General features: G+C 40.1%; 1 protein-coding gene across 7 annotated transcripts in view; it reads right to left on the reverse strand.

The window, feature by feature from the left end:
• Positions 1-19,040, reverse strand: part of MGAT4A (alpha-1,3-mannosyl-glycoprotein 4-beta-N-acetylglucosaminyltransferase A) — a 150,629-nt gene that overhangs the window by 84,420 nt on the left and 47,169 nt on the right. For all 7 annotated transcript variants that reach the window (XR_006172318.2, XM_024104418.3, XM_042840804.2 and 4 more), the window contains 2 exons: positions 17,064-17,204; positions 13,920-14,053 (listed from right to left, as the gene is read on the reverse strand). Coding sequence is in view for 6 of the 7 variants with exons in the window: in XM_024104418.3 (XP_023960186.1) it covers positions 13,920-14,053; positions 17,064-17,204 (275 nt within the window). In the remaining variant the exon portion in view is untranslated. The remainder of the gene's footprint in view (positions 1-13,919; positions 14,054-17,063; positions 17,205-19,040) is intronic.

A 19,040-nucleotide genomic window follows, 5' to 3' on the forward strand; every position in this document is an offset into this window, starting at 1 on the left:
TGCCGCGAAGAAGATCTTGGCCGCGAGTACGACCGGTGCCGAGACGATATTCGGTGCCGGGACTGCGAGCGGCGTGGGGACCTGCTTCGGGACCTGGATCGGTGCCGAGGTTCCAGCCCTTGTGATGGCGGGCGCATCAAGGCAGGTTTCCCCCTCGACTGGACCGGGCGAGTCAACGGTGCAGTCGGTGCCGGTGGTTGAGGCGGTGCCGGCTCCGTGAGAGCTATTAAGTCTCTCGCCGCCGCGAAGGTCTCTGGAGTCGACGGGAGACACTGTATCACCGCCGGCCTGGGAGGAGACGCTATTTGCACCGGACTCAACGGCCTCGGCGCCGGAGTCGACGGTGCTGGAGGCACCTGTTTTCGTTGCTCCACCGGCGGACGCGGCTCTACCCCCGGCACTGGGGGAGCCGGCGTCTTCGGCACGGATGTCCCCGTCTTATGGGCTTTTTTATGCCCCGGGGATAATGACCGGCGCCGAGGCACTTGCTGTGCTTGCGGTGCTGACGAGGTCCGGTGCCGGGGAGGCTTGTCTGACGCCACTCGCGTGGTCGTCATAGCCGGTGCCGCCGGGGCACTGCGCACCGAGGTGCTAGGCGCCGGGGCCTGGCCCGTGGAAGGAGTGTCCGGGCTAAGTGCCGCCTCCATCAGGAGTTGCCTGAGCCGAAAGTCCCGCTCCTTCTTGGTCCTTGGTCGGAAGGCCTTACAGATCTTGCACTTATCTGTTTGGTGGGACTCTCCCAGGCACTTCAGACAGGAGTCGTGCGGGTCGCTCGTGGGCATAGGCTTAGCGCAGGAGGCGCACAGCTTGAAGCCGGGAGCGTTGGGCATGAGCCCGGCCCCGCGGCCGGGGGAGAAAGGGGGGAGACGACCCCCTTAATCCCCTGGACTACTTAGAACAACTTTAAAACTACTTAACTAATTTACTACAAACACTAGAACTATAACTATAACTATAACTATGATACAACAAAATAAGCTAGGGAAAGTGGAGAACAGCTAAGCAGCGCTCCACAGTTCCAACGACCGTCAGGGGCGGTAAGAAGGAACTGAGGGGGCGCCGGGTCGGCTGGGGTATATATTCAGCGCCATGAAGGCGCCACTCTAGGGGGCTCCACAGCCGACCCGCCGGTGTTGCTAGGGTAAAAATCTTCCGACGATCGTGCACGCGGCGCGCACACACCTAATGGAATGGATATGAGCAAGCACTCGAAGAAGAACTAAATTGATATTGGATTCAATTTTTGGGTTTTTTTTGTATTGTTTTTTGGCCTCTACCTCAATATATGAAGATCTGACAATCTTTTTCATTTTAATCCAAAAGATATTTTTATTACTCCATGTTGACAAAAAATAAACTAATTCTTAGATCAGGAGTGGGCAAACTTTTTGGCCTGAAGGCCACATCGGGGAATAGAAATTGTATGGTGGGTCATGAATGTTCACAAAATTGGGGTTGGGGTGCAGGTAGGGTGACCAGACAGCAAGTGTGAAAAATCAGGACGGGAGTGGGGAGGTTATAGGAGCCTATATAAGAAAAAGACCCAAAAATCAGGACTGTCCCTATAAAATCGGGACATCTGGTCACCCTAGGTGTGGGAAGGGGTGTGGCCTCTGGGGTTGGGCTGGGGATGAGAGGTCTGGGGTGCAGGAGGGTGCTCCGTGCTGGGATCAAGGGGTTTGGAAAGCAGGAGGGGGATCAGGGCTGCAGGCTCTGAGCGGCACTTACCTCAAGTGGCTCCCGGAAGCAGTGGCATGTCCCTTCTCCAGCTCCTACACATGGAGCGGCTCCCAACCCTCGGAGCAGGGCCATGTGGCTGTGCCCCGGATTGGGGCCATGCTGCGGCTTCTGGGAGCCATGCGGTGCAGCCCCTGACCTGGCTGGAGTGCCAGAGCGGGGCAAGCGTCAGAGCCCGCTCCCCAGCGGGAGCTTGCGGGGCGGATCCGGCCCGTGAGCCGTAGTTTGCCCACCCCGTCTTAGACAGTAGTGGATATAGAAGCAAAAGGTTATGTCTTGTGAGCTTTTCCAAGGCATTGCCATGATGGCGTTTGAGCTTTATAAAAAAATAAATAAGAATCAAATGGTTTTGATCAATTTTGTAGGTAATTCTCAAGTCTCTATAACTTAATTCAGTAAGATTATAAAAACATAAATGTAAAGAAATTAAATATTTTCAATTAAGATTGCAGAGTAATTTGAATATTATACCAAGAAACTTTTTGAAATAGATACGAGTGGCATACTGAATGTAAACTACTTACATTATACTCTCCTAAACAAGGAAAGAGTGAAATGCAACTACTCTGGATTTTCTTCCTTATAGCACATCAATGATGAATTCAGATATTTTCTTCTTTTCTTTCTTTAGATGAACTAGCCGTCAAGAATATTCACATTCACAATACAAGTAGTAATTCCACATAATGACAGCGTTTTCACTTATTTATAATGACACTTTATTATTTGTGAGAGGCAACATGGGTGAAGCATGAAGATGCTTGTTTGAAAATTTAACAAGTGGGAGACGGAGGCTGGCATGATTGGCTAACTGGAGACAGGAGTCAATACAGGGATAGGCAACCTTTGGCACACGGCCTATCAGGGAAAGCCCCTGGCAGGCCAGGCCGGTTTGTTTACCTGACGCGTCCACAGGTTCGGCCGATTGCAGCTCCCACTGGCCGCGGTTCGCCGTCCCAGGCCAATGGGGGCTGCGGGGAGCAGCGCGGGCTGCGGGATGTGCTGGCTGCCCTTCCCACAGCCCCCATTGGCCTGGGACAGCGAACCGCGGCCTGTGGGAGTCACGATCGGCCGAACCTGCGGATGCGGCAAGTAAACAAACCGGCCTGGCCCACCAGGGGCTTTCCCTGACGGGCTGCATGCCAAAGGTTGCCGATCCTTAAGTCAACATATTGATAGTGAATGAGAGGTGATAGGTAGGGTGGGGAAAGGCTGCGAAAGGCCTTGAAAGTGAAGTAGCTCATGTTTGACACTATAGAGAGGGGGAGCCTGTAGACGGATGCAAAGACAGCAATGACATGGTCAAAGCAAGAGGTTAGGAAAATTATCTTTGCAGCAGCAGCATCCTGAATGGACATGAGTGGGGCAAGACTGCATTTGTCAAGGTCAGAGAGAAGGATGTTGCACTAATTGAGACATGAGATGACAAAAGCCTAGACAAATGTTTTAGTTGCATGGATGGATAGGAAAGGCCATATCTTAGAGATGTTATGCAGAAAGAATCCATGAGATATAGAAACAGCCTGGATATGAGGACATGTACAGTGGTCTGGGTCAAAGATGATGCCCAGGTTATAAGATGAACTGACAGGCAGGATGGGAGTGTTGTCCACAGTCATCAAGAAAAATGATAGCTGGGAGTGTTTTTTTTCTTAGGGGTGAGGGGAGGACATTAAGAGCTGTGTTTTAGCCATGTTGACCTTGAGCTGGCAGCCAGACATCCATGAGGAGCTGTCAGAGACATAATCTGAGATTTTAGTTTGGACCAAAGGGAAACAGGTCTGGAGTGGACTCGTGGTTCTATAAATCATCTGCACAAAGATGGTAGATGAATTTATGTTTGTGATAAAGGTTACCCAGAGATATGGTGTAGAGAAAGGTACAAAAGACACAGTCTTCTGTGGAATCCCACCCAGAAAGTGGTGAGAGGGAGATGATGAGGATCTGCCAAAGGACATGATAAAGGAGTGATAAGAGAGATAGCAGGAGAACCAAGAGAGGACAAAGTCACAGAAGCCAAGAGAGAATAGGATTTCAAGAAGCAAAATATAGTCGACAGTGGCTGAGAGGTGAAGGAGGATGAGGGTGGAGTACCGGTGCTGAGATTTGGTTAAGATGATGTCATTAGAGAGACTTTGACAAGAGTGGTTTCAGTGGAGTTCAAGGGGCAAAGCCAGATTGGAGAGGGTTTAGGATGGAATTGGAGGAGAGAAACTCCAGACAGCAATTGTAAATAGTGCATTCCATGAGCTTAGTGATGAAAGGGAAAAGAGGCAGAAGTTGGAGATGCAAATAGGGTCAAGGGTGGATTTTGTTTTAAGATGGGATTGACTAAAGCATGCTTTTATTGTGAGGGGAAAGAGCCAGAGGAGGGTGAGAGTTTAATGGGAAGAGTAAGGGAGAGAATAAGTGGGCACAAAGAGATCATGAGATGGTATTGGATGGGGTCAATGGGGCAAGTGGAGAGGTTAGAGGAAGAAAGCAGATGAGAAACTTCTACATCTGTGAGAGGGGAAAAGGAGGAGAGATTTGTAGGAGGGGAAGGGAAGCCAAGGAGGGGGGAAGGTCATTGCGCAACATTTTATCAATTTTTTTCTTGGAAGAAATTGGTGAGATTGTATGTGGAGAGAGAAGTTGAAGGCAGACAGCATTTGAAGAATGAATCAAAAATGGTGAAAAGATGGCTGGGGTTAAGGGCATGAGATTCATTAAAATGGAAAAGTAGAACTGTTTAGGTAGGAAGATGTCAGAACTGAAGAAAGAGAGAACAAACTTGTAGTTGAGGAAGTTAGCTTGATCATGGAATTTCTACCAGAGATGCTCTAAGTCAGGAATAGGGGTTAGCAGGATGGACCTTAAGAAGGGAAAAAGTCAAGGGTGGAGGAGAGTGAAGCCTGGAGAGAATCAACAACCATATCAATAGAAGAAAGGGAAGGTAGAGCAAGGAGGGGAGGATTGAGAGATTGGAAGTCATAATTGTGCAAGCAAGTCTGTATTCAGGAGAGAGAGAGAGAGAGAGAGAGAGAGAGAGAAGTTAGGCATGTGCTTAAATACCTTGTTGAATCAGGCCTATGGTGCCAAAAGTGTGCCATGTGCTTTACAAATAGGATTTCACCTATTTGTAAACAAGGAATTTATTCTTAAGTATCCAGACTCAAATACATTGTGTATGCTAATAACAGATTATTGGCACTAATTATTAGGGCTGTCAAGTGATTAAAAAAATTAATCGCAATTAATCATGCTATTAAACAATAATAGTATACCATTTATTTAAATATTTTTGGATGTTTTCTACATTTTCAAATGTATTGATTTCAATTACAACACAGAATACGAAGTATAGTGCTTACTTTAGATTTATTTTTAATTACATATATTTCCATTGTAAAAAACAAAAGAAATAGTATTTTTCAATTCATCTAATACAAGTATTGTAGTGCAATCTCTTTATCATGAAAGTTGAACATACAAATGTAGAATTATGTACAAAAAATAAAACAATGTAAAATCTACAAGTCCACTCAGTCCTACTTCAGCCAATCGCTCAGACAAACAAGTTTGGTTAAAATTTGCAGGAGATAATGCTGCCCACTTCTTGTTTACAATGTCACTTGAAAGCGAGAACAGGTGTTTGCATGGCACTTTTGTAGCTAGCGTCGCAAGATATTTACATGCCAGATCCGCTAAAGATTCATGTGTGCCTTCATGTTTCAACTACTATTTCAGAGGACATGCGTCCAAGCTGATGACGGGTTCTGCTCAATAATGATCCAAAGCAGAGCGGACTGACGCATATTCATTTTCATCATCTGAGTCAGATGCCACCAGCAGAAGGTTGATTTTCTTTTTTGGTGGTTCGGGTTCTGGAGTTTCCCCATTGGAGTGTTGCTCTTTTAAAATTTCTGAAAGCATGCTCCACACCTCGTCCCTCTCAGATTTTGGACGGCACTTCGGATTCTTAAACCTTAGATCGAATGCTGTAGCTATTTTTAGAAATCTCACATTGGTACCGGTAGCTTCTTTGTGTTTTGTCAAATCTGCCTTGAAAGTGTTCTTAAAACGAACATGTGCTGGGTCATCATCAGAGACTGCTATAACATGAAATATATGGCAGAATGCGGGTAAAACAGAACAGGAGCCATAGAATTCTCCCCCAAGGAGTTCAGTCACAAATTTAATGAATGAATTATTTTTTTAACGAGCATCATCAGCATGGAAGTATGTCCTCTGGAATGGTAGCCAAAGCATGAAGCGGCATATGAACGTTTAGCGTATCTGGCACGGAAATACCTTGCAATGCCGGCTACAAAAGTGCCATGCAAATGCCTGTTCTCACTTTCAGGTGACATCGTAAATAAGAAGCAGGCAGCAGTATCTCCTGTAAATCTAAACAAACTTGTTTGTTTTAGCAATTTGCTGAACAAGAAGTAGGACTGGGTGGACTTAGAGGTGCTAAAGTTTTGCATTGTTTTGTTTTTGAGTGCAGTTATGTAACAAAAAAAATCTACATTTGTAAGTTACACTTTCATGATAAAGAGATTGCACCATAGTACTTGTATGAGGTGAATTGAAAAATACTATTTCTTTTGTTTATCATTTTTAAAGTGCAAATATTTGTAATAAAAATATCAAGTGAGCTCTATACACTTTTTATTCTGTGTTGTAATAGAAATCAATATATTTGAAAATGTAGAAAAACATCCAAAAATATTTAATAAATTTCAATTGGTATTCTATTGTTCAACAGTGCGATTAATTTTTTTATTTGCGATTAATTTTTTTTAGTTAATCGTGTGAATTACTGCAATTAATCGACAGCCCTACTAATTAGGCAACAGTTTAACAACCAAAAGTTTACAGAACTACTAAAAATGTTTAGCTAATTTGAGATGTCTACTGACTGACTGAAAGCTGCCAGAAAGTCAGCTAATGTCTTGGGAACAATCAGTCAGAATGCAAAACAAGATCTCAATAGTTCTGAATATATCCTGATTACGATTTGTATCAAAGGTGTTAGAGAGTATTCACTGATTAATAAAGTGGGTAGACATAATGATTTCTGCTAGATATATCTCTAGAATAAATTATTGAGAGGTATATTTAGTTCAGATTAGTTTGCAGTTATTTAAGCAGGCGTGCTTCACTGAGACAAAACTGTTCAGAGTGCCACAAAATATTTTTCACTTCTTAACTATTCAGTCCACCAAAGTTTTTAAACAAAATCTATTATTCAGTAATGTTTATAGTGGTAAAGACGATTTCAAAATAATACTTCCCAAATTAACTACAATCCCTACCATAATAAATAATGTCTATAGTTAATGTAATTTGGAGTTCAACATTTTTGCAATTCAGGATCTCTAGGGTATTCTGAAGGGCAATACTTAGATAAGATTAAATAAATATTTTAAATGTCACAAACTGAGCTGGCAAGTATATAAACTAGTTACATAGTGAACAAGAACCCAAGAGTTTCAATATGCAATGGGGATGGAATACAGAGATGAATCATGCCCAATTTTAAAATAACTGATAAAATTGTAAGCCTTCCTAATTAATGAGCAAATTCTTAGTCAAATATGGTTATATGATGAATTAATCCAAGTTATATGAAATACAATTGTCTCAGCAAATGAAAAAGCAAAGATGATGCAGTTATTGAGGCATAACTGTATAATTGTCTCAGTTATATAATTCCAGCACTTGCCTAATTTGGTGCTTAGCTATCAAGCTGACAGGCACTTTAGAATTCCCTGTATCTCAGGAGGATGTTAAACAGCAGCTGCTGAAGTTAGACACTTTTAAATTAGTAGGCCTGGATAACTTGCATCCAAGAGTTTCAAAAAGAGATGGCTGAGGAGCTCACTGGACCATGAATGATGATTTTCAGTAAGTCTTGGAACACTGGGGAAGTTCCAGAAAACAAAGAAAGCTACTATTATGCCAATATTTAAAAAAGGTAAACGGGATGACTCAAGTAATTATAGGTCTAGCAGTCTGACATCAATCCTGGGTAAGACAATGGAACAGCTAATATGGGACTCAATTAATAAAGAATTAAAGGACAGTAACATAAATAATCACAATTAACATGGGTTTATGGAAAACAGAGCCTGTCAAACTACCTTGATTTTTTTTAATGAAATTACAAATTTGGTTGATAAAGGTAACAGTGATTATATAATACAATACATGTAGATTTCTATAAGGCATTAGATCTGGTATTGCATAACATTTTGATTAAAAAACTATAATATAAAATTAACATGGTATTCTTTTAAATGGATTAAACGCTGGCTAACTGATAAATCTCAAAATATAGTTGTAAAGAGGGGCTCATCATAGATGTGTTTCTAGTGGGGTTAGTTCTCGGCCCTACACTAGTTAATATCTTTATCAATGACCTCAAAGAAAACATAAAATCATCGCTGATAAAGTTTGCAGTTGACACAAAAATTGGAGGAGTGATAAATAATTAAGAGGGTATGTCATTGATTCAGAGCAATTTGGAACACTTGGTAAACTGAGTGCAAGCAAACAATATGCATTTTAATATGGCTAACAGTAAATATATACATTGAGGAACAAAGAATGTAGGCTATACTTACAGAAAGGAGACTATCTTGGGAAGCAGTGACTTTGAAAAAGATTTGAGGGTCATGATGGATAATCAGCTGAACTTGAGCTCCCCATCTGACCCTGTGGCCAAAAGGGCTAATGCGATCCTGGGATGCATAAAGAGAAGAACCTCCAATAGGAGTAAGGAGTTTATTTTACCTCTATAGTTGGCACTGGTGTGACCGGTGCTGGAATACTATGTCCCGTTCTGGTGCCCACAATTCAAGAAGGATGTTGATAAATTGGACAGGGGGTTCAAAGAAGAGCCATGAGAATGATTAAAGGATTAAAAAACATGCCTTATAGTGATAGACTCAAAAAACTCAATCTATGCAGTTTAACAAAGAGAAGGTTACAGAATGAATTGATTATAGTCCATAAGCATCCACATGGGAAACACATTTTTAATAATGGGCTCTTTAGCAGAGAAAAGTAACATGATCCACTTGCTGGTAGTTGAAGCTAGACAAATTCAGATTGGAAAATATATGTAAATTGTTAACCATCAGTGTCATTAACCATTTGAACAATTTACCTAGGACCAGGGTGGATTCTCCATCATTAACAACTTTTAAATCAAGACTAGATGTTTTTCTAAAAGACAGGCTCTAAGAGATCAGACTAGATGATTACAATGGACCCTTCTGACCATGGAATCTATTAATATGGAGGTTGTTGACCTGTAACTGGAAGTTCTTCGAGATGTGTGATCCCTGTCTGTTTTCCACATATGGGTACCCATGCATACCATGCATCTGAGAGACCAGAGATTTCTAAAAATAGTGACAGGTTTCAGAGTAGCAGCCGTGTTAGTCTGTATCCGCAAAAAGAAGAACAGGAGTTCTTCTTTTATAGCGGGTGGCTATATTACAACAGAAAAACTTCAAAAACAGACTCCAACGAGAGACTGCTGAGCTAGAATTGATATGCAAACTAGACACAATCAACTCCGCTTTGAATAAGGACTGGGAATGGCTGAGCCATTACAAACATTGACTCTATCTCCCCTTGTAAGTATTCTCATACTTCTTATCAAACTGTCTGTACTGGGCTAGCTTGATTATCACTTCAAAAGTTTTTTTTTCTCTTAATTAATTGGCCTCTCAGAATTGGTAAGACAACTCCCACCTGTTTATGCTCTCTGTATGTGTGTATATATATCTCCCTCAATATATGTTCCATTCTATATGCATCCGAAGAAGTGGGCTGTAGTCCACGAAAGCTTATGCTCTAATAAATTTGTTAGTCTCTAAGGTGCCACAAGTACTCCTGTTCTTTTTTCTAAAAATAGTGTCCATTGATCCATGGCTGGGCAGTTCTCATGCTCTGACATGAGGGTATAAGGGGCGGTGGGGACCAATGCCTCTCCAGTTATTCTCTTATCATAAATCCAAAGCAGAGGGGAAGGAGTGCAGATAGTGGAATTTAGATAGGAAACATGTATTTCAAAGAACCTCCAGTTACAGGTCAGTAACCTCCATTTCTTTTTCAAGTGCTGGTCCCTATGTGTATTCCACACATGGGTGATTAATAGGCAGTATTTAAACAGGAAGGCAGTGTGAGGATGCAGTTGGTAGAGGCGCCTGTAATACTGCAGCCCCAACAGCTGCATCTGGAGAGGATACTTGAATTAATACATACTGTTTCATGAATGTATGGATGGAGCTCTGGGTAGTCGCTCTACTGATGTCCAGGATAGGTACCTCTCAAAGAGATGCCACTGAAGTTGCTTTTGCTCTAGTTAAATGGGCTCTCACGCCATCTGAGAGAGGTATATGTATCAGTTGGTAACAAAGAATGACGCAGCTGGAGATCCACATATAGAGTCTCTGAGCAGATCATGTCTGTCCTTGTGACTATTCCGCTATGCTGAGAAATAACCTTGATGATTTTCTAATCGATTTCATCCTTGTAGATAGAACAATCCAGAGAACTAAGTCTTCTCTCCTGATTGGAAGCATGAGATTTTGGGGAAGAATACCAGTAAGTGGACAGGTTGGTTTATGTGAAACAAACTACTTTTGGGACGAATTTCAGATGAAGGTGAAAGGAAACATTCTCCTTATGAAAAATAGCATAAGGCAGGTCAGCTATGAGTGCTCTCAGTTCACTCACCCTTCTGGCCTTTGTGATGTCAACTAAAAAGGTAACTTTCATGGTAAGGTAAATCATAGAACTTGTGTCCAGTGATTCAAATGGTGGTCTAGCAAGTTCTGATAGTAGTATGAGGTTGAGGTCCCATTGTGGTACAGGTTTCACCACCAGTAGGACGATCCAAAACATCCCCAATCAAGGCCTGTGTCTTGGACAAAATTATTTAACAGTTTAAAAAGCTGTTTAAAAGAGGGTGTTCTGCCTCACATAACCAACCAGATTAGGGGAAGAGCTCTTGCATGGGTCCAACTCGTACCACTGTCTAACCCAAGGGATGGATCTCACAAGCAGGGACCTCCAGCTGCTGGTACCACTGCCACTTTGGTGTCTCATGGGGGAGAATCTGGGGTCAGACCTGTACAGACCACATCTGGAGATGATGGGGTAAAATAAAACTGAAAAATCAGCGAAAAATATTTTTCCATTGAATTTTCAATTACAATATCTTAGGTGTTACTTGTAACTAGGTAAAAAAAAATGTAGGCAGAAATGTTTTTCAAGTTGACCATGTTCCTTTAAAAACTAATGAATGTCTCATTCTTCATCAACTTGATGGTGGCATTATTTCTTACCCAGAGAAGGCAGACCCTAAAGGCTGAATCACTTCCTTGCTACTAAGCATGCCCTCCTGCTCTTCCTGAAAAGTTAGTGGCAAAACCCCTATGGGCTTCACTAGTAGTATAACTGCAACTCAGGACTGGGAATAGGCAAAGATTCTGAGTCTGCCTGCTCTATTACTAGCTTACAGGTATATATAAAGAACTGATGATCCCAACTCTAGACATTCCTTGACATTTATGAACATAAAATATTCATCTAGAAAAAATTCTGAAATAAAATGCAGGTAAAAAAATTAGAAACAATGAAGGGGTCAGGGCACGGCAGAAAAGGATCTTCTGGCTACTGAAGTAAACCCCAGACAAATGAGATGTGGAGGCAGCATAGCCATTCTATAGTTACTGGGAAAATTAGCTTTGCCATATACTGATATTTGGATGAAATAAAAACCATCAGCAGTGAAAGACCCAGAGCTACAGTCATAATTACCACAAATGGTAAGCTGATATATTTGGCACCATCTTCCTCTCTGTTAGATGTAGCTGTACGAGTTTTTTGTTGCAGGCTTCCAACAGTGCATTATAAACCTGATCATGTTTCTATTAAATCAGTGGCAAAATCCTCATTGACTTTAAGGTGCAAGATTAGGCTTTAAATTAAACAGTAGTTGTCTGTCCTTCAAATAACCAAACAAGACTCCTAATAGAACTACCAATTTCAGCCTGTAGAAGCTGGCAAAAAGTTGAAGTACACCTGGCTTGCTCAGTGAGAAATATTTCTTAAACAGTTTTGGTTGTCAAGGAGTTTTTCCTGAGGCAAATTTTACACTATGCCCACAAGAAGCTGCATCTTAAGAAAAATACAAAATACAGCAAAAAGAATGGTAAAGAAAGAGGAAAAAAAGAAAGAAAGGAAAGCAAGGCCAGGCAAGAGTTACAGTGGCAAATACACTATGCTTGAACATGCCAGGGATTCAAATTCAGGTTCTCAGCCTAGTCTTTCACTCCTGGGCCAAAAACCCACAAGGATGTGTGTGAGAAGTACACTGTGTTGTTCCTAAACAACACCTTGAGTACAGTTGATACATCCGTCACGAGTGACAGACTCCAGATGAAGCCACATCCAGCCCTCTTCTGCCAAAGAAAATATAGCTGCAGTTTTAAATTTTGAAATTTGCTTATTTACAGGCATGTGTGTGACTTTGAATGTTGGAACACCTCACAAATATGAATGATTTTCATATCCTCATCATCATTATGAAGAAGGGAAGAATTACCCCATTTCAGAGATGGAAAACAGAGGTATGGAAATGTGATTTGTTTAAAGTCACACAAGAAATCTGTGGTAGAACTGAGAATTGAACCCAGATCTCAACTCCTTTTCTTTACCTTTGGAGAAGAATGGTTATCAGATAAATGTTATTCTCAGAGCAGAGAACAATTCCTCTTCTTCACCACCCCATCAAAACAAAATAGAAAAGGAAAAGTCTGTCTAAATTTTATAGGTTGAAATGAGAAAAACATTAACTAGAAGTAATTTTATCATCTTTAATATAATGCAGGAAAAAATTGCATGTAGCAATAAATTCACTGAATTTTTAGGTCTTAATTCCACTTACACTCTTATCAATCTGCATGAGATGCTCTAAAAACATTTTCTGCAGCTTATGGAGATTGAGAGCTACCCACATGTAGTATCCAGACTGGTGGTCATGGTTGACAGGCAGGAAAAATGGAAAGCAATATGACCTAGAATTGACTCCCAAGTTGTTCTAATTTAACATTTCAAGAGGAATAATCTAAAACTTTTAAAAGGAGGCCTTAGAATTTGCTGAATTCTCAGTAAGTTCTGATAACAGAACTAGAACCACTTGCATGTCTGTTTGGCTCTGCACTTACTCATAGAAAGGTTCTAGCTTATATAAATTAAAATAAATACAGCCACTGTACAATTGTAGACTCGTACAATAGAGACAGTTTTTACAGTTGTCCATATCAAATGGATGCAGGTTCTGAACCCCAGAGGTGATCACACTGCTTCATGAGTAAATTATACAGTTAGATGAGTAAGAATCAGTCCTTTATAAACCCTCCCACATTCTATAACTCAAGACCACAATCTGCCAGGGAAAGCACACATTTCTAAAAAGAGATTTTCAACTCTTGCAGCAACTGATAAAATACTTCCTAAGAGAGACTGATTCCCTGTTGTCCTTAGGATCTGAGCTAGAACATCTAGTGTAGTCAGCAACAATAAATCAGCTTTCCAAACTGTCCAATGAATCCTGTTTGAATAGTGTCCACCAAAAGACCAGGTTCAAAAATAATAATCTTTTAGCAAGAGAAACCTATTGTCCAGAAAAATAAAAACAGCAAAACATTTGTCAACAGACTATTATGCATTATGAACAAAATCCTCAGCACAGGACCCAAAGCAGGACGATCAGGCAATTGGATCATATACAAGAAAGAAATTCTCCCCACCAAGTTGGACCTCTGCAGAGGCTACTTCAGCCAAACAGCTGCAATAGTGCTCTCCAGCATCAACACATGCCACCATCATCAGTGGGAGCAAGCACCAGAGGATCTGCAAAATGATGGATCCCCTGGACCTTCCTCCTCCATCTTCTCTCTATTGAGCAGAAAGTCCTTCTCACACAAACTTCCAGGTGATGTGTCTCAATATAACACATGCACCATTCACTCTGCCTCTTCATGCACCACCACGAAATCAAAAACATTTTTCTATAACAATGTATTTGTCCTTGTAGAACATTCAAACCAATTCTTAGAAATTGCACAATAAACTGCTATGTGATACTAATGATGTAAAAATACATAAGTAATTACCTCTCCTATGAAGACAACCATAACACAATCCAGTTTCTCTTCTGGAGACAATTTATCAATAAGAGAGTGAAGGGTTTCTGTAAGATAAGACTTTACTTTTCTCTTCACGGTGGGAATTCCCATTACAATTGAAACTGAAATTAAATAAAAAACAAACAGTCTTATGCACAATCAATATGTAAGTCTTTATATAACAAAGTATTAATTCAGAAATACACTCAAAATATTAAGAGATTACACAGTAACCAAAAACAATTTCAAAGCATACCAGTATTATTGGGAATACAATTAATAGTAACAACATCAATTCTTAGGGGAAACACAGCCAGACGAAAAAATAGCAAATGCTGAAAGTGTCACAATATTAATATATATGTATTGTTAAGATGCATACAACCGTGGTATCAGTTAGTTAAGGTCGCACTGAGACTTACACAAAGAAAACTAAAATCCCTTTTCAGAGTTTAGCCTCCAAATTTAGTACAACAGTTTTTCCACAAACTAATCTTCTATGTAGTGTTTTTAGCAAAATATTTAATAACTTTTGCAGAAGAAACTTATTAAAACCTCTTCTTTCCCATAAACTACCCCAAATACCAGCACTCTGACTCCCACCACACTGATGCTAACCCCACCCACCTATCCCTATTTTCCACATGGCTGTTCAATCTTCATGCTCTTTAGCCCACCCCCAATACAGAGGGCTGCCCTCCCACTGGGAGCAGAATAGGTGGGGGGAATAAAAGGGATGAGTAGGACTGGATGCAGTAGTGAGGAAGCGTAGTGGCCCTGTGCTGAAGCAGCTGTACTTAAAGGGATCTCACCTTTAAATATACAAAATCAAGTTAGAGCTGAAAATGCTGACTGGCATTCTTAACTCATCCTCTTGTGCTTACAAACTACAGATCTCTCAGAAAGGTATGTGATGTTAAATTTGCATTGACTAGAAATGCCTACCCAGCAGGCACAACAGAAAAAGAGAAGGATGGTGAAGTAAATCTTAATTTCTCTACTGTTTTTAGGACCCTTGATTTTGATTTTTTTTTTTTTTGCAATTTAAATTTTGAAATAATATATGGTTGGCTTAAACCTGTGGAAGAAAGTCTGAATCCTCCACTTTGCTGGTTAAATACACCTCTACCCCGATATAACACGAATTCGGATATAATGCGGTAAAGCAGTGCTCCGGGGGGGGGGGTGGGACTGCGCACTCCGGCGGATCAAAGCAAGTTCAATATAACGCGGTTTCACCTATAATGCGGTAAGATTTTTTTGGCTCTCAAGGACAGCGTTATATCGGGGTAGAGGTGTATGTATAAATAGGTCCTACCAAATTCACAATCCATTTTTGTAAATTTCAGAGTCATAGCATTTTAAAAATCTTGAATTTCACAGTTTGAGATATTTAAATCTTAAATTTCATGGTGTTGTAAAGAAAGCATGAATATGTATTTTAAAACAGAAAATATAAACATGTAAAGCTCTTAAGTCAGCATTTCTCAAACTAGGGGTCCTGACCCAAGAGGGGGTCACAAGGCCATTTTGTGTGTGTGTGTGGGGGGGGGGGAAATCGCAGTATTGCCACCCATGCTTCTGCGCTGTCTTCGGTGTTGGATGGCCAGAGAGCAGATGTCTGGACGCCAGCTCTGAAGGCAGTGCCACCACCAGCAGCACCGCAGAAGTAAGGGTGGCAATACATCCTACCATTCCACCCTTACTGCTGCTGGTGGCAGTGCTGCCTTCAGAGCTGGGCACCCGGCCAGCAGCTGCTACTCTCCAGCTGCCCAGTTCTGAAGGCATTGCAGAAGTAAGGGTGGCAATACCGCAACCCCCTTACAATAGCCTTGCAGTCCTTTTTGGGTCAGGACCCCCTGTTTGAAAAACACTGTGTACTTTTCTATACTTTTTTCCCTATAATATAGTATAGGGTAAAACTACACAGAAGACCAGATTTCATGGGGGAGACTAGATTTCACGATCCATGACCCATTTTTCACGGACATGAATTTAGAAGGGCCCTACATATAAAATATGTATTTCAATTTTGTTAGTGGGTGTGATTGTGAATATGAGACTTGATTCTGCATATTTAATATGTGGGCATGCATCTTGTTATAACAAGGACAGAATCAAACCCACAGAACTACTATCAAAACAAGGAAGCTTCAATTATGAGAGAATCAGCAGCTCCAGATCAAACAGCAGACAGACACAAATGGATTAATATGTCGGGCCTTCATGCCTTATACACATGCAGACATGCTTCCAAGTACATGACCCTGGTTGGGCTTTATCTGCTTTAAGGACTGTGGCTCCAAGAATGGAATTATGTTGAAATCTACTAATGAAGGAGCAGAACTTTTGAGGCTTAATCACTTGTTTTGGTGAATGTGTGTCTTTACAAAGTATAAGGAATCAGTAAGAGAAAAAACATGTAGTCTAATAGTAGAAGTGTTTTTTCTCCTCCAACCAAGGTCCAACTTTTGTGGAGAGGACCAAGCCAATTATCATTAGGTACCCATAATTCCAGGTCCTCTGAGTTATACACTGGAATTTATTGATGGGAACACCAGACACACCAACTTTGAAATGGTTAAATCCATGCTTGATTATATATATATATATATATATATATATATATATATATATATATATATATATATATATATATATATATATATATATATGTATGTATGTATGTATGTATGTATGTATGTATGTATGTATGTATGTATGTATGTATGTATGTATGTATGTATGTATGTATGTATGTATGTATGTATGAGTAGCCAAAGGGATGTGTCAGAAAACTAGTTTCAGAGCCTGTAATATTTCCATGCCTTGTTAATTTTCATAAATCTCATTAAAAGATAACACAAATTGATCCCGATTAAGTGCTTTTTATTGTATACCTTAGCACCTGGGGCAGTGTGTGATCTGGGATTATGTAGTAAAGAGCAAAACTGAAGACAACTCCTTTCATCTTGGATTCAGTGTGAGTTCTAAGAGATATCATACAAATAAAGTTGCAGCTACCAAACAATACATTAAATTATGATATTACCAAAATAAAATTAGGAAGTCCTTCAGACATATTATTTTATATATAAACACATAAGCATTATTTAAATTATGCCAGCATACCGCCTGTTCGTCCCAGGCCAATCTGCACAGAAGGTTGAAGGCTTCCTTCATTCTTCAACAAATGAGGCAAATGGTAATAGATATTTGGCACTTGAAGAGATTTTCTGCTTGTTAGCTCTTTTAACAATTTCAGCGTTTCATCTGCAAACACATATAAAACCAATAATGCAGAAAATTAATCAGAGAGGCTATATGTTTATGCAGCAATAAATCATATGCAATTCCAAAACTGATAATTCATTCATGCTTTGTTTGAGTTAGGAAACATTTTTAAGATTTGTGTACCAGGAAGTAAAACCTTTTCTGTTTTTAATTTTTCAAAGAGTTATGAACAAGATTGATTTTTAATAGTTTTCTGGAAACAGGAACATCATACTTATATCATTGCATGTGAATTACAATGTGCTCTGACCAATGATAGAGAGGAAATAACTCACCTTGAGTAGAATCCTCCATAAATTTTTACCTTTGGTGTGTCTTTATATTATACAGTATATTGGGCTTATTATTCCCCAAAAATTCAAAATAATCTGTATCTACTCTTACAGGAGCTCAAGCAATGACTTAAGCCTCAGATAAATAACTTCAAAATTGCATGCACATTTTTACATACATTGCACACAAATATATTGCACAAAAATAGGACTACATATGGTATACGGTGCAACAGTCCAGGAATTAAATTTGGATATACTTTTTGTAAGAACAGATACACCTAACAAAAGTAGGCATATGAATTATTTACTGCAGTTAAATACTGAAGTTAAACAAGTTCTAAAGATGTTTCCACAATGGATCATAAATATCAGCTTTGAAATTCCCTTGCCAGTATGTCTCAACTCTCTTAAATCAAATATGAAAACCATAGCCAAATTTTTTAATTAGAAAAAAAGCCATAGCACCTCATATTGACCTTCGAGATCTCATGAGTCTCATAAAGATCAGGTCAGGTCAGAAACTGGTTTGGAGACTTCCAAAGAAAACCTACCCACCTTAGAAGTGATGGTGACTCAGTAGATATCACTCTTTCCTGGGATGCTGAAATGAACCAGTGTTTCCTATACAACTGGAGATGCCTTTTTTGGATGAAATCTAATACTAAACTCCTGACTACTTATAGTCTTGAAAAGGCCCTTGTACAAAGTGCAATGAGTAGAGGTGTTCGCTTCGATGTGTGGGCTAAATTCCAATTTGGGTGATTACACTCTTCCTGCCAAAATTTTCTCTGCAGTTTCAATTGCAGAAGTAGATGCGGAAGTTCACCCAAATGTATTCCAGGGTGGATGAATGACAAGATCTGTAAAGCAATTTGGATTCCTTCTAGATCTAAGGTACTAAACAAATACAATATAGATTTGAGTATTTATATGTTATTTAAAATATACCTATAATAGTAATCTCTGGCACATTTACAGTTCATTACATTTAACACAAGAATTGGTGAACCAGTGTCAACCCAAAATAAGAGGCAACAATCCCAAAATTACAAGTTAAAAATAATTATACCTAGCCCATACATCCCCCCCAGGAAAAAGTCACAGTGCAAAGTTAGTCTTTATGTTGTGCCCAAAAAGTCTTGACTTGGGTTCTGTCAAACCAATGTGGTAAGTGAATTACAGAGTAGAATGTTCTCCAGCAAAAAAACACTGCCACCATTTGTTAAAATCTGAGATTGTTAGTGAGAATACCACAGTTGACCTCAGAAGGCAGGGCAGCACATGGGAAGGGAGCCTATCTTTTAGGCAACTATGCCCCACCCATATAGAATTTTAAAGATGTATATTACTACTTTTAATTGCACCAAGAAGTGAACAGAAAAAAGACAGTGCAGTCTTTGGAGAACTGGTATAATATGATTTCTTACGGCCAAACACTCTGTACAAGAAGGCCAATGCATTTTACATAAAGACAAACACAAACTAAAACTCCAGATCCAACCAGCTCTTTACTTTGTGAAAGTTCAGATTAAGATCCAGA

The sequence above is a fragment of the Chrysemys picta genome, chromosome 1 (genome assembly GCF_011386835.1).
Source record: "Chrysemys picta bellii isolate R12L10 chromosome 1, ASM1138683v2, whole genome shotgun sequence".
Taxonomy (NCBI): Eukaryota; Metazoa; Chordata; order Testudines; family Emydidae; genus Chrysemys; species Chrysemys picta.